This window comes from Ictidomys tridecemlineatus, chromosome 7 (genome assembly GCF_052094955.1).
Source record: "Ictidomys tridecemlineatus isolate mIctTri1 chromosome 7, mIctTri1.hap1, whole genome shotgun sequence".
Taxonomy (NCBI): domain Eukaryota; kingdom Metazoa; phylum Chordata; class Mammalia; order Rodentia; family Sciuridae; genus Ictidomys; species Ictidomys tridecemlineatus.
In genome coordinates, this window is record NC_135483.1 from 65,869,239 (window position 1) to 65,894,433 (window position 25,195).

At 37.6% G+C, this 25,195-nt stretch overlaps 1 protein-coding gene across 1 annotated transcript; it reads left to right on the forward strand.

The window, feature by feature from the left end:
* The first annotated feature begins 21,540 nt into the window (after positions 1–21,540).
* Positions 21,541–25,195, forward strand: Bhlhe22 (basic helix-loop-helix family member e22). Its single transcript, XM_005322963.4, has one exon. The coding sequence runs from the start codon at positions 22,375–22,377 to the stop codon at positions 23,467–23,469; it is 1,095 nt and encodes a 364-aa protein (XP_005323020.3). The 5' UTR covers positions 21,541–22,374; the 3' UTR covers positions 23,470–25,195.

The following is a 25,195-nucleotide window of genomic DNA, read 5'->3' on the forward strand; positions in this document are numbered from 1 at the left end:
TGTTGTTTTCAACTGCACAGATGAACAATAATTTATTGAATCAGCGCTCTCTTCATAGACATTTATTTCTTATGCCATATTGGGATTACAGGTATGTGCCACTAAGCCTAGAGGTAGTTTTATATAAATGTACATATGACATGGCATATAATATTTTCCTCATTAATTCTGAATTTTGAATCAGGTTATTTTCCCCCAATTCTAGATTATAAAGGTATTCATGCATTTTTTCTTTGTGTACTTTAACACTATGACAATACTGATGTTACTGGAACTTTATGGAACTTAGTAATAAATTGTCTTTCATGCTGAGGAGTATATATCTCATATTTTTAAAGAACCTGTTAGCTACAATTTCATCAATTTTTTGAAAACATAGGTGTTAAATTTTGTCTAATGTGCTTTCTATATTTATGGAGATGGTTACATTGAACATCTTTGTGTTTCTTCAATGAGCTTGGATATTTTGTGTTGCTTTTTTAGTGTGCTAATGGATTACATTTGCCACTATTTTAAGACTTTTTGAACAATATTAATGTATGATTTGTTTATTGGTTTACTTTTTGCATAATCAGAGTTTGATATAAATGTGATGTTTATATGATAAATAAATGAGTTTGCCCCTTTTTTTCTATCCAGGGCACTTTAAGAAAAATTGATATTTAAATTTCAAAAGCTTCACATAATTCCCTTTAAAACGATCTAGTAGAGCTGGTCTTTTTTGTGTGGAGAGAAGTGCTCCATGTTCTATTTTGTCTGCGATAACTAATGTGTTTGGATTTTATCTATTAGGGTCAGTTTGGGTCATTATATCTTCCTAGACAATTTTTATTTTATTTCATTTTTTCAATATTATTTATTTGTATGTAGTTGTGCAATAGTAATTTATTTTTATTCTAATTTCTTATATATGACAGCAGAATGTATTACTATTCATATTACACATATAGAGCACAATTTTTCATGTCTCTGGTTGTATACAAATTATATTCACACCATTCCTATCTTCATACATATACTTAGGGTAATGATGTCCATCTCATTCCACCATCTTTTTTACCCCCTTGCCCTTTCCCTTCCCATCCCTCCCCGTTTCCTATCTAGAGTTCCTGCCTGGCCAGTATTTGCTTATACTATCACTACATAGCCCATCAGGATGAGAGGGGACAGGGTGTCTAAATAGGATGGGATCATTAACAGGGGCAAAGAGCATATAAAAGAATGGCCAGAAAGGTGAGATTAAAAAGACACTTCAATTTTTCGTTTCATTAGGTATGTCTTTTTGTTCTTCATTAGTTAGGAATTTCTACCAAAAATTCCTTAAAACACAACAAGCATCCTATGATTCACTTTGAAACTGCTCATTACAGGGCTTAAACTTTTGCCAAATTTTGGACTCAATTATTCTTCCCAGTAGAAAAAATGTGAACTAAATTCTACTGAAGCTGTCTTCTTGACCAAAAAAGGTCCTTTATACAAAAAAATCTCATCAGAAGATATTTGGTAACTAATCAAGAGTTATAACAAATATTGCTGTGACAGGCCTAGAATTGATCAGACTGCTCATTTATGACTGAATCATGACATTTTGTACTTCTCTTTATGCCTTCTCATCACCTCCATCACCCCGCCAGTGAAAGTGCTTCATCAGAGTCTAATTAGCTGATTGGACATGCTGGTCATGAAAAGATGAGATTCAGATGGCCAGGAACAGAAATAAAAGGCATACGTTTTAACTTATCCAGTCACTATATATCAGGAACATATTAACTGAAAGCTGCTGACCTAGTGCTACTCTGAGCTATCTTCTGTAACCCATGTGAATGAGGTAACAGATTGTGAAGCACAACTCTTCACACATGTGACTTGGATACTACATTACTGAAGGCTTGACCCACATAAGGTGTTTACCATGGTGTCACTGAAGGACCTCAACATATAGCTGCTAATGATCTTATCATTATAAACTTCCATTAGCATTGGACCAAAGGGAAGGAATTTAGCACAGATGTAGCTCTGAGTTAAAGTATTTGTCCCTTTGTCCTTCACTCGATGAGCTATTCATTAAAAAAAAAAATACAATTAACTTACCTCCCTGGAATTTTTGATAATTTAGTGATTAATACTGTAAAGTGTTTTGGAAACAGCATGTGAGATTTTTAAAAATGATAAAAGTTGTGTAGCAGTTTCTTTTAAATAGCATTTTCAATACATTTAATTAAATAATACAAAGTTAAATAATAAAGAGCAGAGGAAGGAATAAATTGAAAGACATAGTCCAGGGAGAAGGGCATGTTTTCAGATGAGATTTGAAAAAAAAAAAAGATGCTAAATCAATGGGGCAGACAGACACTAGAAAGCTGTTTTACTTGAGAGAAGATATAGACAAGGTCTCTCCTTAGACAATCTGCTGCATTCCCTGGTCCCTAATTATAACATTAAATGCATCAGCATCTCCAATAACATGAATGTTAATGATGATCATTGCTGAGACACAAAAGAGCACTTAATTATCCTTTGGGAAAGTAAATGCCATCATTACTGAGAATTGTTGAAGTCATATAAAAGTTGAAAAATGTAACAAGTCCTGGCTAGCTAACAATGAAGATCTCTCTCTCCTTCTACAGTTTATGAAGTTGCTGCTGTACCTGGCCATCTGGGACCTATGTTTCCTGCCACTTTACTTCTATGGGAGGCTGGTGGCTAGACTAGATTATAGTTCAAGAGCTGAAGGGATGTGTGTCATTTCTGGACTAAGATACATAACCAGCAATTGTGCTTTTACTATGATAATTTGCCTTCCCACAGTCACCTTGGAGCCTAACTGTAGAAAATAATGGCACCGAAAATGTAGAAGAAGCTTGAGTTCCAGAGTCTCCTCTTGAAGAAGGAAACTTAGGGGAGCTGCCCAAGTAGCCTCATCCACATTGGATGAGTGAGAAGATCACTGGTATTCTATATTTGTTCATATTGCCAACATTAGTAATGCATCTTTATTTTTAAAGGCATATTTTTTTACCAAAACACCTAGTTATTAAGAAATAACGTAGATTATGCAAAAAAAATGAAATGAAGGGCAGGGGAAGAAACAAAAAGATCAAAATTTAGCCAGGTGTGGTGGTGCATGCCTGTAATCCCAGCTACATGGAAGGCTGAGGAGGGAGAATGTCAAGTTTGAGGCCAGTCTGGAGCACATAGAGAAACACCATCTCAAAAAAAAAAAAGTAACATGTAGCTACAATCTCAGCTGCTCATGAGACTGGGCGGGAGGATCACAGAATTGCAAGTTTGAGGCCAGCCTTGGCAATTTAAGAAGACCCTGTCTCAAAGTAAAATAAAAAGAGTTGGGGAGTTATTACCTACTGTGCTCGAGACCCTGGGGTTGATCTCCAATGCAGCAAACACCCCTCTAGTAAGGAGAACATATAAGCAAAATAGAGAAGTGAGAAAGAAATAAAAAGTTGCTCGGCATAACTGGAATGAAGAGGTAGGCAAAGGTCGACTCTTAAATAAAGCAAAGAGGTCAAATAAGAAGAAAAAATTTGTTCTGTATTGGATTTAGTAACCAGGATATCAAATTATTATAATTGTCTTTTGTCAAAGCAGTTACCAAGAAGTGTTGATATAATGAGTCCAATTGTAGTGGATAGAGAACTGAGTAGGAACTGAAATACAGAAGAGAAATGTATTATACTTTTTCAAGAAACTTGGCATTAAAGGGGAAGATAGGTATTAGGAGGGTAACTAGAGGAAGCCATAGGATGAGGGAAGTCTTTCTTTGTTTTGCTTTATATTGTTGTAGGACTGGATAGACTGGTAGATACCTAAATGCTACTGGAAATGCTACTCAGAAAGGGAGTATGTGAAGTATAGAGATGCTCCATGAGAAAGTGAGTGTCTCATGGAGAGACCTGTCTTCAAATGCAGAAAAAGCACCTCTTCCTCTCAGACAACCAGGGGCAAGAACAGGTGCTGCAGCAAATGGAGGAATGGCTACCTGCTCTAATATGGGGCTTGCAAAGAATTTAGAAACCATGGGTAATCATGTTTCATTCAAAAATAGAAAGATATGGGAATAATGTCAAGACAATGTACAATCAAGTAAGCATGAAAACATGTAAAACTTAGTAAAGCCAAAAGCTGTAAAAGCACAGATATAGAAACAGATGTAGATTCACACAGAAGAATGTAAATGTAGGGGCTGGGGTTGTGGTTCAGTGATAGAGCACTTGCCTAGCAAGTGTGAGGCACTGGGTTCAATCCTCAGAAGCACATAAAAATAAAATGAAGTCATTGTGTCCATCTACAACTTTAAAAAAATTTTACAAAGGATATAAATGTAAAATGTAGTAAAACAATGTATAGAAGGAAAGAAATTTTTTATAGATACTGGAAATATATTTTATACTTATCTTGCAAATATTAATTGGGGGGGGAATTATCACCAAGGGAATACAATGTGCCAGAAAGCAAGTTATACTCTCTCATTTGAGAATGAACTGTTCACATCACAGTTCCACAAGGTAATATCAACTTTTTTGCTCTGGAGTTTGATTCACAGTTATTAGTTAACAAAGTCATATCTGTCTGACTTAACTTATATTCTCATCACACTTCAAAACTGCTGTTACTTTGGGAAATGAAAAAGCCTTTGGTCTGGAGACAAATAAACCAGAAAGGACATATTTTACTTCCCATATTATCAACTTTCTGAGAATAAGGCCTGTGTCTTTTTCACTTTTATATCATGTGTACACAACACAGTGCTTAAGTATCCTAAAGGTACCTAATAAGTTAGTGTAGCATTGAATTTAATTTAATGCTTCTCCTGATGCCTATTTCAACATTCATAGCAGGATAAAACAAAAGTACTACAAGACATATGAAAGAAAAAAAGTTATTTTAAAGGAAAATATATTAATCAAGAAATGACTATGGTGGAGAAGTAATAGATGGAATAGATGGCATACAGCAGTATAATTGCATAGATTATTTGAGTGATTTGTACTTGTTAGTGATAATACAACTTATAGCACTGTCCATGCACAGGATAGCACATTCTTGTTTTAGGTCAGATTCCAATATTTTAAGTGAGTGCACTCAAAAAATCTAAACAGTATATTTTTGTCAATTAACACCTATCAAATATTCCAGAAAAACTGTTTTCCCAAAACCAATATTGAATTTTAAAATTCCACTTCCATGTTCACACTACAAATAATGATTTTGCTTAATTAATTAACCCCTTTTCAGGATCCATGTGGGAAGCTCAAAGAATTGGCCTTTCAAAATTCAGACACTAATATATACAATTTTAACAACATGGAGTTAAGAGTTTGGAATCAAAATATTGCATATTCTAACAAAAGTTCACAGTTTAGGTATCAAAGGAAATCATAATATGCATAATGCACAATAAGCAACATTTGCAAACTACACGTATGGTGTGGGTACATCTGGTGTAATATTTAATTTGAATACTATCTTTGTGTTATGTACTCAGCATGTCAAATAGATAGCTTTCTCTATTCCCCAAAATAACAAAATATTTAAGATGCTTCACTCCAAATCTATGATTAACAGAGCTCCAAAAGCAACAATCATAATAAAAAAGAATGGTGTGAGCTAAAGCTAAAATGCTAACATTTATTCTTTTATTTAGGGTTCAGTGTGCAGCTAAGTGATAGAAGGCACTCTTGGTTACATCCCCAGCACCAAAAACAAAAATAATAAAAATATAATTTTATTTATAAAGTATTTTTAAAATTAATTTATTGCTCTTTTAAATGGTACAGCTTTTAAAAATAGAATTCAAGTCCAAAACGGGAGGGGGAATAATGACTTCAAATTCAGTAAGTTTGAAATTAATCTAATTAACCATAGGTGACTATCAGTCTATTTATTTCTATATGCACAAATGCAGATAAATAATATAGACATAAATGATTATAAAATAAGACTTATTCTGTGTACTTTTTAAAAATATTTGATTTTATTTGCACTTAATAACAAAATAAGAGTGAAATATATTCTAACTTTAGATAAAATTTTCACTTCCATCAAAATTAATTAAAATCACAAACAAAAAATGTAGTCGTTGGAATTATGGTCATTTTTAAAATCCTATTTCACTTTTAATTATTACTGCTTAACAATATTAAAAGATAAGGAAATGATCATACTTTCTCTTGCCTTTCATTTTATTTTTGTTCATGAACTATTATTTAGTGGCTGTCAAGGTTCACCACAGTTCTATTCCGTCCTATTGTAATTCTTCCCCTCCATGTTCAGTCTTAGTTTTATGTTGAAATGACACTCATGTTCCTTTCTTTTTCCAGCTCTTCCTCATCCCTAAGTTCTGTATTTTAATTCATTGCATAGCTGGCTGAATTTCAGCATCCATTAGTTTTTCTGGGAAGAACTCAACAATACTTAGTTGGTTCATTTTGGAAATGGCTGCCTTCATACTTAATGGACGACTTTGACAGGCATAATGTTCTTGGGCTACACTTTGTCTGATTTAAGCTTATTTGACTCATTGTCACAGCATCTCAGCACAGCTGTGCAGAAATCTGAGGCCAGCCTGATTTTCCTCCTTTTAGGTGACATCCAAGTTTTTTTCTGAAATGCCTCAATCATCTTTATCTGTGAAGCTTGATAACTTAAGACACAAATCTAGAGTACTCATTCTGTCTTGATCTTCTGTGGAACATGGTGTACTTGTTTACTCTGCAGTTCACTTCTTTATTTCAAGGAAAAAATATTTTAATTGATGTCTTTCAACTATTTCTCTACTTTATTTGTTGGATTCTCAAATTCACAAACACCAATTATCCTTACGTTAGACACCTCTTTTAAACATATCAGATTCTTTCTAATTACTACAATGTATGCCTTTTTCTTGTAAATTCAGATTTTTCTCCTAATCACTAATATGATTTTCATCTATGTTTCTCAGTTCTTCTGATGTTAATTTTTATGTTGTTTGTAACTTCAAAGAAATGAATTCTGGGCATTCCAACATAATTAAGAAAAAGAAGTTTAGATACAAGTAGTAGACACAAGCCATTATAAATAATAGTAATGTTTATGCTTTTTAAACAAAAATGATTGCTGTTTCTAATTATATAAATGTTTCTATGATATAAGTGTGTGTTTTTTAATCTATTTGTTCCTCAAACACCCTTTTAATGTCAATTTTTGATTAGGTATTCTGAACCCAGGAGTATTAAAAAGAAAACAAAACTATTCTCCCAAGTTTCTGATCTGATGTGCTCTGATTATCATTTGAATGGTACAAATCAATACCATTATGTACTAATGGTACTAATTATAGACTTAAATCTTTTGTGCTCAATATTTGTGCTTTTCTCACCAGCCTAGATAAACACTATTTAAACTGGAGTTTTTTTAAATGCTGATTTACTGCCAGCTTTAATGTCAAAGAAAACATAACTTAAAAAAGAAAACACTATTTTTTTCATTGTGAAAAACAATTCTCCTAGGTTTGTGAGGACAACTTGGAGTTACCAAAAATACTGGAATGTCTGGATGATTTTATTTTACTTGAGTATTTTTTTTCTTTCTTTCTTTGCAAAGAAACAGATAGCTTAAAATAAACTGGACTAGGGTAAGTAGATCCTGAAGTAATGAGTAGCAAAAAGAATGATATTAGAAAAATCAAATATTACACACAAGGATGTAAACAAAAGTTGAATATTACTTTAAGGTCTAAAATCATATTAACCCACCTATGAAAGTGACAAGTCAAAATATCTATTCTCTCTTTTTACAGGTGAGAAAAACTCTGCATAAATGTTATTCTTCCCCATCTTCAATTCAAAACTATGTTAGGGAAAAACATTGAGAAATATGGAAATTTAAAAATATATATTTAACAGTATTTAGGCCAGAGATAGAGGTTTGAGAGAGGTAAAATATCCTGAGGATGTTTTTAAACACAAAATCCCATATCCATTCAGTCAGAAAAATTTATATAAATTAGAGAGGAATAATAATCAATAATAATGCTGGCTAATAATAATATTGCTCCCCAAAATGATTCTGCTATTCCCCTCAGGTCAGGTCAAATCTATTTGTTTCACAGGTTGGAAAACTTGATATAATTTTAGAGGTTAAAAAGCTGAGGATCAGAGAAGTGAAAAGACTTGTTTAAGTTCATACAATTTAATTAAGCAGAAAAGTGAAATCAGAATCCAGGTCCCACGACCTCATAAAGTTTGTCACAAAAATTCAAGGAAATGCTTAGTGTAGCCAGCTAGGCACATTATTTTCTTTTTTCTTTTTGCATGAACATCATGTTTGAATTTGCATCAGAAAATGGCCATCCCTTAGTTATTTCTCCTGCTTCTCTGGAATATGAAGGGGCAATCAATGGGGTAATCCATGTTCCTAGACAAGATTAAAAAAATACAACTATAATTTTTTTCTAAGACATAAAATTATGTGCATAATTAATCACAATCAAAAGTTAAAGTAAAATCTCCTTGAAAATAACATAAAAACTGCATATGATGAATGTGAAAATTTCAAATATACACTTGCTGACAACCATCAGTAAACTTACAGATAACAATCAGTAAAACAGAGAAAGCTAAGATACATGAAAGCATTCAATAATCATTTATAAAAATTCTAAATAATTACAAGGACATGAAGTGTTGCAATTATGCATTTGAGCAAAAGGAAAAAATCCATAAAATCCACTTTATATTTTAAAATGATATCTTAAGAACATCGATGTAATGACCTATTTTGCAATCAGTGCTTTTGTAATCTCAAATAAATTTACAAGTTTAGATCTGTATGATTATTTTCTAAAGTAAATTTTGTATATGCAATTATAAGGGCAATAGGTTGTATATAGAGTTAAGAAAATTTTTCCTCTGTGTGGTCCCTGTTACTGGAAATATACTGAATTAACTAAATACTCTGTACATGTTTATAGTCCATAGAACTATGTCTATAAATTCAGGTCTGTATCATCACTAGGTGGCAGTGGCACCATCTAGGGTAGTTCTGACCTCATACAATAGTTTCATATAGCAGGATGCCTTTTCTCCTCCATAGCCTCTGAAGTTTCTGAAGAATTAATACATCTCATTCAATTTTTTCTTGTTATTAAAGAGCAACTGAATTCACAAATAAAACATTAGTTAGATATTTCTTTCAAAAAGAAATAATGTTAGGCTCAAGATTTAAAGAAAGCAAGCCTCATGGATCACCATTGAACATTTGTTGCATTGCTCTCCAATCAAATTGAGTTAAATTGTATTGCCCTAGATGGAATCAAGTTAGCACAGATAGATGCAAGGCAGAAATGTTTAAATAGGTTTTGTCACCACTTACCTTAATTTAGGTTACAAAATTACTCTGACATGCTTCACAGAGGCAGGAGCTTTTCCTGATTCTGTTCCTTCAGGTGAGTTTTAAACTCCTTGCTTATTCTGATGGAGATGAAGCATCACATTTTATCTTAATAATGAGTTCTGAAGAAATTTCACCTTGCAGGACTGATACTCTTCCAAGATAGACTGAAGAAATTCTTGCTACAACCGCTGCTGTTTCCTTTACCTCCCAAACCCACCCATGGTTCAAAACTGTCACCTCTGTTATGAGTCACACTCACTGAGAATCAGTGCTTTCTTAGAGACATTGTCATCGGTAAGCCTCTTTAATACTTTTCCTCTTTTGAAGCTTCTTTTAATATGGAAGGTTGCTTTTCCCCACACAATCATTTAAGACATCTTATTAACTTAGTTAACAGTTTTCAGTCTCTCCTTCGAAAAGTTTGACTCTCTTGTCTTCTATAATCCTTTGAAGTCCACAGAAGAGATTGATTTTTAAACTGCTACAAGCTAACAACCATGTCTTCAGACCTTAACTAGGATCAGATTCTACCAAAACAAGTGCCTATGTTCATTAAGCAAGGAAAAAAAGATATCCTTTTCACTCTAGCCTGAGATTATTCTCAACATATCTATTTTCTATACTATAATCTCTTTCAAAAATTAACAAAATAAGCTCACACACTGAAAAGAAGAAAAGCTATAATATCAGAATTGGGAACTCGAAAATACAGGATAAAACCAAAACCAAAAAAAAAAAAAAAAACAGTGAAGAGCTGCTCTGAACTTAAGTAGTATGCAAATTGCTTTCTTTTAAATGGTAGCATGATAACAAATGATATTTCTGGATCTTGGCACATCAAACTACCCACAGATGAAAGATGACTTAATTGCTTTGACCACAGTCCGAGTCAGAATAGCTCAGTTGGCAAATATAAAAATAGCTTGGTGCTGTTTGCATTTGCATTTGAGCACGGAGTGATTTGATTTTAATGTCCAAAGTCTAGGTGACAAAGCAACCCTCAGGTAGTGAAACACACCTTGCAAGAAAGAGATGCAATTCCTGACCATAATGTCTAAGGGTTGCATGGGACACATTGATCTTGTCAGCTATATCCTCGTGCATAGGAAATAACACTGTCAGTGCAGAGCCTTCAAATTCAGATCACAGTATATCGAGAGTTTATGTCTTTAGAGGTTTAGCAGTTAAGCATTCACAGAGATTTGTTGCCTGTGCCATCACCTTTAAATAACCTCCTAAAATTTTTTAATAATTCATTGTTATTCTGAATGCCTAATGTTATTGTTAATAGCTTAAGTTTCTGCTTATAATTTTACCTAACAACGTGTTTCAAATAAATAATCATAGCAGAGTGAGATTTACTATATTTTAGGCTTTACCATGTCGCAGTCCAAATAAAGTAAAAATATACAGAAGAGGAAAAATATGACACAAAGAATAGGAAATTTCCCTAGGCCTTGTATTAAATGTGAGTCTAAAGCAAGTAATAGTAAAACGTGAACAATAGACTCTCCATTTTTTTTCCAACCAGCTATGTTTGAGATGATGTTACTTTCATATTTTCTAAACTTTGCAATCTAAACAGCAAACTTAATTCAGAAAAAAAAAAACTACCTTAACTGATTACCATAACCAGGATTCCAGACATTTAAATCAAAAGTCACTTGAGTTGGAAAAGGCTTAAGTTTTTTCAATAAATTATTTTTTATAATGACTATAAAAGTTATATAGTACACAGAGGCTAGCTGGAGCTAGATACTTTACTGTACCTGAATTGCAAGGAATACTTTCTGAGATATAAAGCTGACAATCAGACATCTGAGTGTGACTGGAAAATAACAGTCCCTGAAAGATTAAAGTGGGAATGTTAGTAACCTCGAAGGAAAAAGCCATTGTTCTTTCACTTTGAAGCAGGAGATAGAATGGAAAAATTCTAATACAATCACATTTAAAGAGATCAAAAGAGTAAAATCATACCTCAAAGCAGAAAGTGAGAATTCTTGCTCTACAAAGTAAATATTGCTTCTGCTATTTACAAAACAGTTCTATGGTCATGCTAAGCATAAAATGGCTTACTTTATAAGGTAAAAACTGAGTTACTCTTTATTGAAATTCAATAAACTCACTACTTTTGCAATATGATTACCTTGTGTTTTGAATGTCAGATTTTCTTCAAAAATTTAATGAATAGTAAAGAAGGGCAGATACATATCTGAGCTTATGCAAAAAAATATATTGCTCATAAATATCATTATTACTTTAAAACATATTCTTAGCTGAAACAACACGTACACAAAAATGGTTTAAGGTGATGAAATTTGGGGGTCAAATTATGGACAAGTATTTAAAATTAGGAAAATTACTGTGCATATATTTTTTAACATTTTTATTCTTTTTAGTTATACATGATAGTAGAATGTATTTTGACATATTGTACACACATGGAGTATAACTTCCTGTTCTGTGGTTGTACATGATACTGTGGATATTTTTAAATGGATAAGAGAATGAATACTAATGCCAAGAACTTGGGGAAACATTAACATTTTATTTAATCTTTTATTCTTAAGCTTTTTAAATTGTTAGTGAATAAAACTGTACCTAAACCAAGTAAACTATTATTCTTCACTTTTTGTGGAACCATTTAAAGAAATTTGTGAAAAATCCCACCCTTGACCTTCCAATCTTAGGGAAACAGGGTTAACTATTCAGTAAACTTTCAGGTTTTTCCCTGCATGTATCCACCCATCAAAATAATAATAATGATAATAAAATAATAAGGAGTTGGAGTATAATTGTTCATAGATTTGTTTCTTTGTTTTATAAAACCTGTGATGGCAGAACTTTTTATCTGGAGGACCCACCTTTATTGTCTTGAATGTTGGATAGAAGCCCTTTTTAAAAAACGAAATATGACTGTTATTATAGTCTGTATCTTGCTTTTTCAATTTAATTATGTGTCCAAAATGTCTTTCCACGCATTGTTTATAAAAATCTACCCAGTCTTACTTTGTATTATAAGGGCATATAATTTTATAGAATGGAGGTATTATAATTTAACCATTTGTTTACTGGCAAATATTTAGTATGTTTCATATTTTCTGTCCTTTAAGAAAATCTTTATACATACATCTACTTTATTACTGATCCTGAATATTTTGTTATATCATTTTGGGACATTTATATTTCTTTCATTAATTGACAAATTCTTCTGTTAGATAGAATCTTCTTGTTTTGTAAAAGTTTTTGGTATGTTGGATGTGTTTATTTTCTCTCAGTCTTCCGTTTGTTTTTTTGACTTTGTGTATGCTCTTTTAGCTTGTTGTTGTTGTTGTTGTTGTTTGTGTGTGTCTTCTTAAATACGTCAACATTTTCCTTTTTGACTCCTTGGATTTTAACTTACTTAAGAAATACTATCTACTCTTAGTCTATAAACATCAGCTCTACATAAATAGCAACATTATAGTTTCATTATTCTAAATGTATTTCTTAATCAATAATATTGATTTGATTATAGCACTGACTTGACTCAAATTCTAGTTAAAAAGTGAAATAAAATTTAAATATAAGTTATATTTAAACACGTAGAGAATAATAAAACCTGGGACAATAAATAGCTGAGATTCAAAAAGAAAAAATAATTCAGCCAAACCCAAACCTGATTACCTTTCTTGATTAAAAATAATGATAATAAATAAATAAATTAGCGGGAGACAGAAGGCAGGACCTGTGACATATATTGTCTCCATAAGTTTTTCATTTAGAAACAAATTTATATTGGCTTCTTCAAGGTAAATACTGTCCACTGAATTGAAAATTGTCTGATGGACCATAAACAAAAGAAATAGTAATAACATTAATAAACTCAACCCTAGGGAAGAAGAAACAAATATCACACTATGATTGGTCATAGACCCATATTCACAATGTTTTCATATTTATATAGAAGGAAGAAAGAAAATAATATAATCATTACTTTCAAAATGTCACTAAACTGAAAAGTGTGTTCCACACATCTGGAAGTACTATACCAAAGACTTTGAAGGATAGAAACATAAGAGGATGTCTGAGGGATTGACCAAATGTCTTCTTTGATATAAGGAGAGTAACTAAGAACAGAGTAGGGAAGAAGAGCATGAGAAGAAGACCAACATTAAACAAGGATGAGAGGTGGGAGGGAAAGGGAGAGAGAAGGGAAATTGCATGGAAATGGAAGGAGACCTTCAGGGTTATACAAAATTACATACAAGAGGAAGTGAGGGTAAAGGGAAAAATAATACAAGGGGGAGAAATGGATTACAGTAGAGGGGGTAGAGAGAGAAGAGAGGAGGGGAGGGGAGGGGAGGGGGGATAGTAGAGGATAGGAAAGGCAGCAGAATACAACAGACAGGAGTATGTCAATATGTAAATCAATGGAAGTGTAACTGATGTGATTCTGCAATCTGTATACGGGGTAAAAATGGGAGTTCAAAGCCCACTTGAATCAAAGTGTGAAATATGATATATCAAGAGCTATGTAATGTTTTGAACAACCAATAAAAAAAGAAAAAATAAATAAAATTAAATTAAAAAAAGAGGATGTCTGAGTAAGATTTGAGTTTGAGCCAATTCATGGCCATTTCTCTATCCATGTAGCAGTAAGTTCAGTCAAACCACACTATGTCAACCACTTTGAAACAGAACATAGACAAATTCATTCAGTTTCACACAGCAAATAGAGAGCCAGGTGCTTTAAAAAGAAGATGAGAGAGATATTTACAACAGAATGGAAAAGAAGCTCTACTCCTATAACTCCTACTCCCAAGCAGTGAAAGATGCTCTAAAATCTGCCAGTATATGAAAGTTATGAAAGAAAAACAATTAATAAAATATAAACCAACAATGATAATGAAAGGCAACTGTTTTAGCTGAAATTGTCAAAGAAGCTTAATAAAGTATTAACATTAAATTCACATACCATTTTAGTGTATACAAAATGCTTTTGCAGTTTCATTTGATTAATACCCAGAGGTAGTCAGGAAACCCATGATTAATAGATCCATTTTCTTCTTGAAGCTAAATAGGATCAAGGATATTGCCAAATGTTATGTAGTTACTTTGCTGTAGATTTGCTATTGCTTCTATAACAACTTATACCTTGTAAAACAATTCAGAGATGTGCAATCAGATTTGACATATATAAAGATTATAACTCACAAACTCTTTTTTTAAAGAAAAGCAGACTGTATCTTTGTGAGGCAAGTATTTTCCCCATACACTATAGATACCAAATGCATTTTTAGGCCTCAAATCTACATACTTACTTCTTTATTCTCCTTCTTTCCATCCATACTTTCTCCTGACTTGTCCCTGCCCATGAACCTGTTCTTAAACATATGGAAAGCAACTCAAGGGAGTAAGAGCAGTTAAGTGCATGGATCACAAAACAGTCTTTCTGGAGAAAACCTCAACTTCTCATTCATGATAGCAGTGGGAAATACCCGTGACCTAGGAGATTCTTAATTAGTTATGAGATTTACTTTAATGTTTCCGTGCCACTCACATGGTAATGTCCATTCTCCACGTGGGCTTTGTACTAGTTAGTACACAACGTAGTTTGTCTCTTAACTTTGTAAGATGGCCCCCTTCTGACAGTGAGGATGAAGCATTTCATCAGAGGATGTTATTCATAAGTTAAGATACTCTTGTCAGGATACCTTGTAGTTGTTTGTTTCCTTTTAACAATGCTTTGCTTATCACTGTGTAAAAATATAGCACAAACATGTGTGCACAAACATGTGTGCACATGCATGTGTGATTAGTTTTTTTAAGCAGGCAACTCAATCTGATTTCAGCCAGATACATTACTTGAACAGCCAAGTTAAATGTTTCTTAAATATAAGTTAAAATGACTATGTGCAACAATACTGCGTTGCTAAGACAGATCAAATGACCTCATCAAAAATGTTTGAGAAGGTGTCAAACTTATCCATGTTAAATTTTAAAATTTAACTGTGAAAAGCTCTCTGGCTAACCATCTGTTTATCTAGTACCTCCTATATATAATCAAGTTTTTTTTCAAACAGAAACTCTTACATTGACAGAGTAGATGAGTCCAAATATTTGGTTTAATAGTTCTTCACTTTAATTTATCAAATAAAATTAATCTTTCAATTGAAATGAGGTTTACATTTGTCTGTTTGATCTACAATATTTTTGAAGGATATTCATAATATTTTGTACACTACAAAAAGCATATCTACTTTTATTTGTATTCAAGCAGCTGTCCTATGTGTACATATAATCATAGATGAGAAGTGTTTTAACAGGCATCTCATCACTAGTTTTTTTTTTCCTCCAGTGATAAGGACCAAACTCATGACCTCACACATACCAAGCAAGTATTATACCACTCAACTACATCCCCAGCCCCATCTCTAAATTTTGCTGGATTTTAATCTTATTTATAAAAGGGAACAAATCTTTAAAAGCAGTCATACTCCAGAAATATTTGAATTCAAAATACATTGGGTTTTCATGATTCCATTATTGCAACTAAATTTTTGGAAAATTATTTACTCCCACAATAATATTTCAGGGTCATACAACTTAAATTAGAAATTCTGCAGGATTGTATGATGAGAAGGCTATTAGATAGACAAAGCAAGTGAAGAGTGGGCTGGGGCTGGGGCTTAGTGTAGAGTACTTGCCTTGCATGCATAAGGCCTTGGGTGTTTAATCTCCAGCATGAAAAAAAAAAGCAGTGTGAAGGATTATTGAGAAAAATGTGGTTAGGACTACTTACTAATGCTAATTAATAAAGGGCATTAAGGAAGCAGGATAATTTATGTTCAATGCATCGTCATTTCACATTATTCTCCTTTCTATCATCTATTGTAAATACACATACATAGACCTGCTTTTACATAAAATACTCATATTTCAAAGAAAAATATTTGGGTGATTAAAATACTTGAGAACCTGGTCAATTTTTACTAGTCAAGTAATTTTTTTTTTTGTGGTCCTGGGGATTGAATCCGTAGATTGGCACATACAAGGCAAATGCTCTTTCACTGAACTACATCCCAAGCTCACTGATAAGCTAATTCTTGAGTACTGATAATACAGTATCTTTTGCATCAAATGAGTAGTCCAAACATGATTTAAAAGTTAGTCTGTGATTTATTTTTTTCCATCAAATTATGTACTTATAATAAATTAATCATATTTTTTCATAAATTTCCAACACAATAACATATCTGGATCTATAAAATCTATTTGTGTAAATAAGTTTCTTCTTACAAATAATTTGCTTCCAGGATTATTTGACAGCTTTTAATGATCATTAACACCCAGAAAATGTTTGTAGTCATAATTAACTTATCAGAGAAAAAAATTTTTGAGGTATAAATTACTTATATTTGTCTAGTTCAAGTTCAGTATTTAAGTATTACCGTGCACAAAGATAGTCTCTTCGTTGTCAGGAGATGGCGCTGTGGGTTTTAAATCACAAAGCTAAAATTCCCAAATCAGTTGAATTTTTAGTTTGGTTCTTTCTCTATTCGTGCACACCGGGCAAGTCCTAAGAGAGTTCACCTTTTTTGTTAGAATAATTTTAACTTCTAAAAAAAAATTGAATGTTTTTCTTCATTCTCTGAAGATAAGTTTCCAGGAGAGAGACAAGTGTAACACAAACAAATATGTTACATCAGCCCATAGAGAAGGCAACTAAATGCTGGACTATGTCCCAAGCAACGAAGGCAGGAGTGAATTTTTCCTAAACTCTATTCACTAATTTTGCACTACGTTTACCTCATACCTAACACCGTTCTCTGGGCTTTCGGCAGTGGCTGGCAGACTCTAAGTAACTCACTTGCCATACAGAACAACTAGCCTTCAAAGTCATCAAAATTGGGAGTCTAGGCGGGAACCAAGCGAGCCTTTTGCTGCGGGCTTGGAATCCGTCTTAGCGCAGGCGCTTAAAAAAGAAAAAAAAAAAATCTGTTTCTCAGGGGCTGAGGGTTCCTATTTAATGTCTTTTCGAACTAATGGTCGCTAAACAGCAGCAAGGATCAACTTCTTCTCTTTAAAATACATTAGCAAAAGGAAATTGTTCTTGAACTTTATATCAACAAGTTCCAACTTTTCCCCTGTGTTAGTCCTTGGAATTGCCAAGCACCTCGGAGCAGTGGTCAGGCTGGGACCCTTGGCTCACTGCCAGGAACGTTCCATCTGGGGCTAGTCTCCTGGCCCCTACATCCTGATTGCCTTCCTCTTTATCAGACCCTGCATACCCCCGATACGCATGGACCAGTCTCTCTTTTGTAGTGAGCTTTACAGAACTTACAAGTAGGATGGGAAAATACGACAAAATAAAGCTGAAAATTTGACCTCTGAGAATGAGATCGGCTTGATTCTTTCCATCACCAGGTAAATCCGCGCTCCTAAACCTGGCAGGGGCGCAGGATGATGAACCCCAGACCCAGCTGCCTCAGACCCTCAAGTTTTATGCTGACCCAGAAGCCATCAGACTGTGCAGAGTGGGCAAGGCAAAGGCAACTTCAAGGTCAACGTTCCTCGGCCTGGGCTTTGAGGACGACCAAGAGTGCCTGGGAGCGTCCCCATTCATCGTGTTGGACACCGCAGGAGAGGCCTCTGAAACCGTACCACCAGCTGGGGAGGTTTCTCACAGAGGATCTCTCCCGGATCTCGGACATTATTAGTCAGACTGGACCTTTTCTGTTGTACTTTTTTTCAGCCAGAAGACAATCCCCACCGCTCTCGGGGAATTCGCTTTTTCAGAGCAACCCCCAATCTAAAGTTGAGGTTATTTCTGCCAGACGTTGTTTTTATTTTTTAAAGTGTTCTGAAATAGAAAGAATAAGACACACGCACACAAAGTTCTCCTTCTCAGCCGCATATAGTTACCCCAATCCAGGCTTCTCCTGTTTTATCTAGATAAGCAATAGACTGTCTACCAGAGCTGTAGAAATAACAAAGAGGAACTCCTGTTTTTGGAATTTCAAGATAGTTTTGTGTTCTGCTCTAATTTTATTTGGGCCCCTATTTCAAATTTCAAGAAAATATTAGGATGATCACTAGAAAAGTTGATTATAACCTAAAAACTTCTTTGGTCTTCACCTTAATTTTCTAATTACAATGCTGCGCTGTTTGATGAATATTTTAGAATCCTTTCAAAGCCGCAGGTGTGTTTCTTTCCGCAGCAACAAAACTGTATTCGTCTTTACTCAACGTCCTCTAGTGTATGTATATTTGCTATCCAGCACTCGACCAAAAATGCTGATGTGTTCGCCAACTGGCCTCACTGAGTCAATCAATCCAGTTGGGTGTTCTCCCAAGTGAGTGATCAGAGCTGCCCCACCCTGCTGCGGGCAAAGAGGAGGAATTTTTCAAGTCTCCTATCCTTTGACTACTTCAGTGGTGCATTACTTCGCAGTGCTCCTCTCTGAAACTGTAGAGTCAGTATTTCCCTTCTGATGCTCCACTTTAAGGGGTCATCTATGTGCCAGGAGATTTCGCTGTGGGTGATTTCTTACCCTCATTGCCCTTGCAACAAGGCTTTTATTTAGACTTTCCTTTTGCCACCTTTCCAACTTGCCAATTCTCTCCGTAGCCCTGGCTCTTTCCCCAATTCTTGAGGGAACAAAGTTCAAGCGCACGTGTTTCTCGATTTCCTGCGGCCAGGGGGCACTAAATGAGCAGCTGAGGTCACCCCCTCCTTGGAGCCTGAAACCCGCTCGCTGGATCCCACCCAAGTGAGGAGAGGGAGCTGAGACAGTGACTCAGAGTTGGCGACGATTAAACCAGGTAACGAGACACCGGGCAGATGTGTTTTCATTGCCCTGTAAGATAAATGCAGTGTTAAGTGCCTGACAACTTCCCAGAAGCAATCAGCAAAAGTTTACGAGTGCATAAACCTCAAAGACCATTCCCCGGCGGTTGTTATAAGGACCGCTTTTAGAGCTTCTATAAATTCTCTCGCCGTTTCCCAAAGCAAAGTTTCTAGTGACTATTAAGCAGCCACCTCCTCCGAGGAGACTAGGGGGATTTTCTTGAACCGCCAAAGAAAGAGGCCTTTGCCTTCTACTGAGTGAAATAAAGTTGCGCAAAAGTTTGTTCCAGAAGTTTGGGAAGAGGAAGGAGGTGGTGGGAAGTCGTGGAGGTGGGATCCAGGAAGGGACAATAGATGCCTTTGGGTGTAGAGTTACTAGATTCTTGCGAAAAAAGCAAGATCCGGTGAGGGTCCGGGGTCTAACACGGGCACGCAGCGCCTTTGCCACACTTGGGCTCTGCAGAGTACAGGACCGCAAGGCACCTACCGCTAAGACGGCGCTATCACCAGGCCCGGGGACGGTCGACCCTACGCCCTTCAAGTGGCCACTGCGAGACCCACATGAATCCAGGCGTCCAGAGCAAAGTTTTGGACCACAGGAAAGGGCAGGCTGAATGGACATTTAAGTCTGACATCAGGGGACGTGTAGCCACCCCACCCAAAGCCTTAAAGGTGTTAGCTTCCATCATTCTATAAGTAGCCCGAGAACTTTGAGATGTTAGGATCCTAGGCAAACACGATCCACCTATGTTTATAGAGAAACTTCGTTTATGATCCCAGTGAAAACAAAGCTAATTGAAAAAAACAATAACAGTAGCGTGTCTTTAGCTTCCTAAAGGGAGAGGTTAACAGCTGCTAGCGCCGGGGGAGGGAATGAGGGAGGCTAGCCGTGAGCTTGGGACCGCCCTGCACGTAAACTAGCCTTTAGGTCCCCAGCGAGACACGTGGCCAGGCTCAAGCCTTCACAGGCGTGGATTTGGGCCAGGCAATAGAGCCTCTAGCAGTCAGAAGGCTTTCTCAACCTCTGAGTTCCAGTACATCCAAAGGAGCTTAGGTAACCAAGGACTGCGTGGATCTAAGCAGGGGGCTGTGTTTCTGTCCCTGAAAGATGAGATCTCAAGCAATTATTTTGTAAAGATAGCGCTGGCTGGGCCCTTTTTCATCCTTTCCAGGTGAAAATGCAGACATTTTTGTGTCACCCTCACCCTTCCATTATGAAATAAGGCGCCCAACTGTTCTGATATTACCATTCAAAAACAGGTTCTGTGGTGAACCTCATTTGTGAATCTATTACAGAGATTAATAGATTATTTCTCCTTTTTCAACTAATTCTCACTGGGGAAATTTAACCATATGGTAAGGAGAGAATTAGAATTTCATCACATTAGAGCAAAATGTAATGAAAAGAGTCCAACACCTGGGGCCAACTCTGAAAGCCACAATTAAAAGGTTTTTAATGAAACCAGAGAAACCAAAAAACTGCACAGCCTTCAGTAATTCTGCCACATAAGAAAGAATTATTGGAGGTGTTGGGAAATATTGTTTTTACTTATGTCATAAGGATGAAAACCAGCTGCTCAATACCATGTGCTCCTAAAGACTCAGCTCTGAAGCAAGAGGACCCAGTGTACCATTTCCCATCCGGAGAGAAGCACTTGTTTTCAGTTCTTCCCTTAACTCACCCTCCAAGAACAACCTAGACAGATCCAGATGTCCCTGAACAGTTAACCTAGATGTGGCAGTTCCAGTTCCGGTTAAATAAATATGCACAAGTGCCCACACTTGGTGTGTGAGAGGATCTAACTCTTGGTATTGACTCTTGTAAAGCAACTGGATTTTAATCTTGAGGAAAGTTTGAGACACCAGTTTCTTCCTGTTTAGAAAATAGTGTGTTTTATAGTTACCATCACCACAGCAGTTATTTGGGTATCATTGTGTAAACACACCGGCTACTCCTTCCTTAAAAAAAAAAAATCAATTTATTCTTCGTTTTGCTTTTTAAATTTTTTTTTTCAATCCAGGTAGGAACTGGGCAGTGGAGGGGTGTGGAAAAAAGGAAGAGTGTTGGGGGGGGGGGGACACGATTGCTTTGCTCTCTTACTAGCTGAAAATCTAGAGCGAATTTTGGACAAGCCTTCTGGGACACCACCTTCCCCCTGGAAAGTCCCATTTCCAAATCCAGACCTGAGACATCCGATGAACAGGGGTGGAGTATAATTCTCGCCTGAAAGGGTAATTTAGCACAAGCTGAAACAGCAGTGGTGAGGGAAGGGCAGTGGGGGTGGGGTGCGGTGGGTGGGGGCGTCTGCTTTCCATGGGACTCCCAGGCTTCTCCGCCGGTCTACAATTTGCTGAAGGAGCAAAGAACATCCTCGGCTCTAAGTAGGGCTTTTAGTGTGCTCATTGATGAGTGAAAGTCGCCACACATGTCAAGCTAAAGGCAGTTGTTGGGTTACTAACAGGACCCAGCGCCTTGCAAACATATGCGCTAAGCTGTGTATACAGATGGCAGGCAGAATAATGGAGCAGGCGCCTTTTATAAAGCTCTAGCTGCTGCCTGTCTTCAGACCTGGGAAATGAAACTATTCAGACTCGCGGCCAGATAGCGCCTGCGATTGTTTGTTACCGTTTTAATCCTATTAATTAAAACGTTAACCTGATTGGGTAGAAAGCGCTGTCCCAACAGGCGAGTCTTCTTCATAATAACCTACTCAGAGATAATGATGTAAAAGACTCCCCCGTCTGTGGCGGCGGCTGGTTGATGGGTCCGGAAATCTCTTGAAGGTGAATCCAAGCAAGATAAACGGTGCGGAGAGGAGGCGCGGGGCTGGGCTCAGAGCAGCGGCGGCGGCGGCGGCGGCTCCACTCCCTCTGCTCCCACCCTCCCACCATGCGGGGCCGCGGCCCATGGTGAGCCCCAGCAGCCAGCACCATCGGCTGGAGACGAAAAAGAAAAAGAAGAGGAGGCGGCGAGCGCGGGGGAAGGCGAAAAAGAAAAAGAAAGAAGGGGAGAGGGCTGCCGGCAACACCGGGACCGACGCGCGCAGAAGCTCCGGAGCCCGGCTCGCGCGCGTCTGTGGGGCCGCCTGACTCCCGAGCCGAGGCGGCGGCAGCGGGTGCGGAGGGCCCGGGCTGCACGCCGGCACCGGACCATGGAGCGCGGGCTGCACCTCGGCGCGGCGGCCGCGGGTGAAGACGACCTCTTCCTTCACAAGAGCCTGAGCGCCTCCACCGCCAAGCGCTTGGAGGCGGCTTTCCGCTCCACGCCCCCGGGCATGGACCTGTCCCTAGCGCCGCCGCCTCGGGAACGCCCGGCGTCCTCCTCCTCGTCGCCCCTAGGCTGCTTCGAGCCGGCTGACCCCGAGGGGGCAGGGCTGCTGCTGCCGCCGCCTGGAGGAGGTGGCGGAGGTGCGGGAGGTGGCGGCGGCGGGGTGAGTGTCCCCGGGCTGCTCGTGGGCTCAGCCGGCATTGGGGGCGACCCTAGCTTAAGCAGCCTGCCGGCTGGGGCCGCCCTATGCCTCAAATACGGCGAGAGCGCAAGCCGCGGCTCGATGGCCGAGAGCAGCGGCGGAGAGCAGAGCCCCGACGACGACAGCGACGGCCGCTGCGAGCTGGTGCTCCGAGCCGGAGGCACCGACCCGCGGGCATCCCCAGGCGCCGGAGGTGGCAGCTCCAAGGCGGCAGAGGGCTGCTCCAACGCCCACCTCCACGGAGGCGCCAGTGTCCCCCCGGGGGGCCCCGGCGGCGGCGGGGGTAGCAGCAGCGGTAGCGGTGGCGGTGGCGGCGGCAGCAGCAGCAGCAGCAAGAAATCCAAAGAGCAAAAAGCACTGCGGCTCAATATCAACGCCCGGGAGCGCCGGAGGATGCACGACCTGAACGACGCGCTGGACGAGCTGCGTGCGGTGATCCCCTACGCGCACAGCCCCTCAGTGCGGAAGCTGTCCAAGATCGCCACGCTACTGCTAGCCAAGAACTATATCCTCATGCAGGCTCAGGCCCTGGAAGAGATGAGGCGCCTAGTCGCCTACCTCAATCAGGGCCAGGCCATCTCGGCCGCCTCCCTACCCAGCTCCGCGGCGGCGGCAGCGGCAGCCGCTGCTCTGCACCCAGCACTCGGCGCCTACGAGCAAGCGGCTGGCTACCCGTTTAGCGCTGGGCTACCCCCAGCCGCCTCCTGCCCGGAGAAGTGCGCCCTGTTCAACAGCGTCTCCTCCAGCCTCTGCAAACAGTGCACGGAGAAGCCTTAAACACACCCCTGAAAAACACAAGACCGACCCAAAAGCTAGAGGAAAGCGAAAAGCTGCTCCCCACCCCTTTTATTTTGGTCCTCTCGTAGTTGTGAAACACTTGCTGAGCAAACAAAGCAGAGGCAAGAACTGAGAAGTATCAGAGACAAACCGGACTTTTAGCCTTGACATCCCCAGAATCTCGGTCTTTGGGGTGGGGAGGGAGGGAGGAGGGAGGTGGAGTTGGGATGGAGTATGGATGTCTATTTTTTTTTTTTCTCAGAAAAGTGGCAACTTTGGTGGCAGCCTAGACCTCAAGGAAGCAAAGTCTTCCTTAAAGGTGAAAAATAAGTTGAGAAATAGTGCTTGGTTATTAAGCGTTGAGAGTATTGAATGGCAAAATACTAATCCTACTAATAATTGTGAATTTGGCTAGTGCTGAAGGGGAGAGAAGGAGTCCAGGCTTGGGAGACATGTGGAACGGAATATTCATTCAGACAAATCAGAAAGGGCACTTGAAAATAAATTTTGATTCTGAGCCAGGAGAAAAACTTGAAATGTAGACTTATTTAAGTGGGGGGAAAACAGAGAGAGACATGTTGCTATGAAAGACTTGTATTTTTTATTGTCTCTGAACTTTAATCCTGTGAAAATGCTCAAAGTTCTGGCGAGAGTGATATAAAAGCAAACTGTGGCTGAAAGAATTGCATTTAAAAATATTTATGTGCACCTTGTTACTTTCTACTCTGCAATGATGTATTAACAATTCATGGTATTTATTTGTTATTCTTCAATGACCCTTCCACATCAACAGTATTTATCATGTGTTAAGGTCATGGGTCTTATGTGCAGATTTTTTTAATGCCTCTAAAATTCTGTTTTATAGATTAACTTATACTGTGTGCCAAGTGTTAAAAGGTTTATTTGCCAACAAGTATGAAGAGAAATATTGATGTATCTGAGCTGCTTAGGTTTATGAAAGGTCACCTGGATATTTTCAGTTGCATCATCCCTGTATTTAAATTGAGCTTTAATAAATTGCTTCAGTCCAAAAATTACAGGAAAGGTGTATTCTTAATTGATGAATGAATTGATCTCTTTTTTTGAAAGGGGACTTATTTGCATTCCAAAAGGGAAAAAAACATCACAGCAATAGATCCTATAAGTAAAAACATACTAAGCAAATATTTTTTTCCAGGCTATGCTGTGCTTTTTCTTTTTCTTTTTCTTTTTTTTTTAAAGAGGTCTAATTTAATTGCTTTTAAAATATATGTACATATAAGTTATTTTAACTGTGGAAAACTATTTAAGTTTAAAGACTGGTTTGTTTTGTCTGTGGTGTGAAATCCTTTGTTATTTTTCTAAAAAAAAAAATTTAAAAAAATGAAATAAAACTAAGGAAAAGCAAGAAGCTATTTACCCAAAGTGAGCTTTCAGTTTTAGTTTGCATGGCTGTTTGCCTGCATTTCCATCCTATGAAAATCAAGAAAATCTTTTTTTCTTTTTCTTCTTCTTCTTTTTTTTTTTTTTAAATGGAGTCCTGTTATTTTCCACTCCTTGAAGATAAAACAAATTCAGTTTGTCAGGTTGGATGGTGAGTTGGGAGCTGTGATGGATCTGTTGGTGGGTTTGGATGTGTAAAGAATAATATATATTAAATAGGTCAATCAGAATATGACAGCTATGTATGACCATTTGTATGTGTATCTATGTCAGAAAGAATCTTTATTAAAATATTTTGATCAAA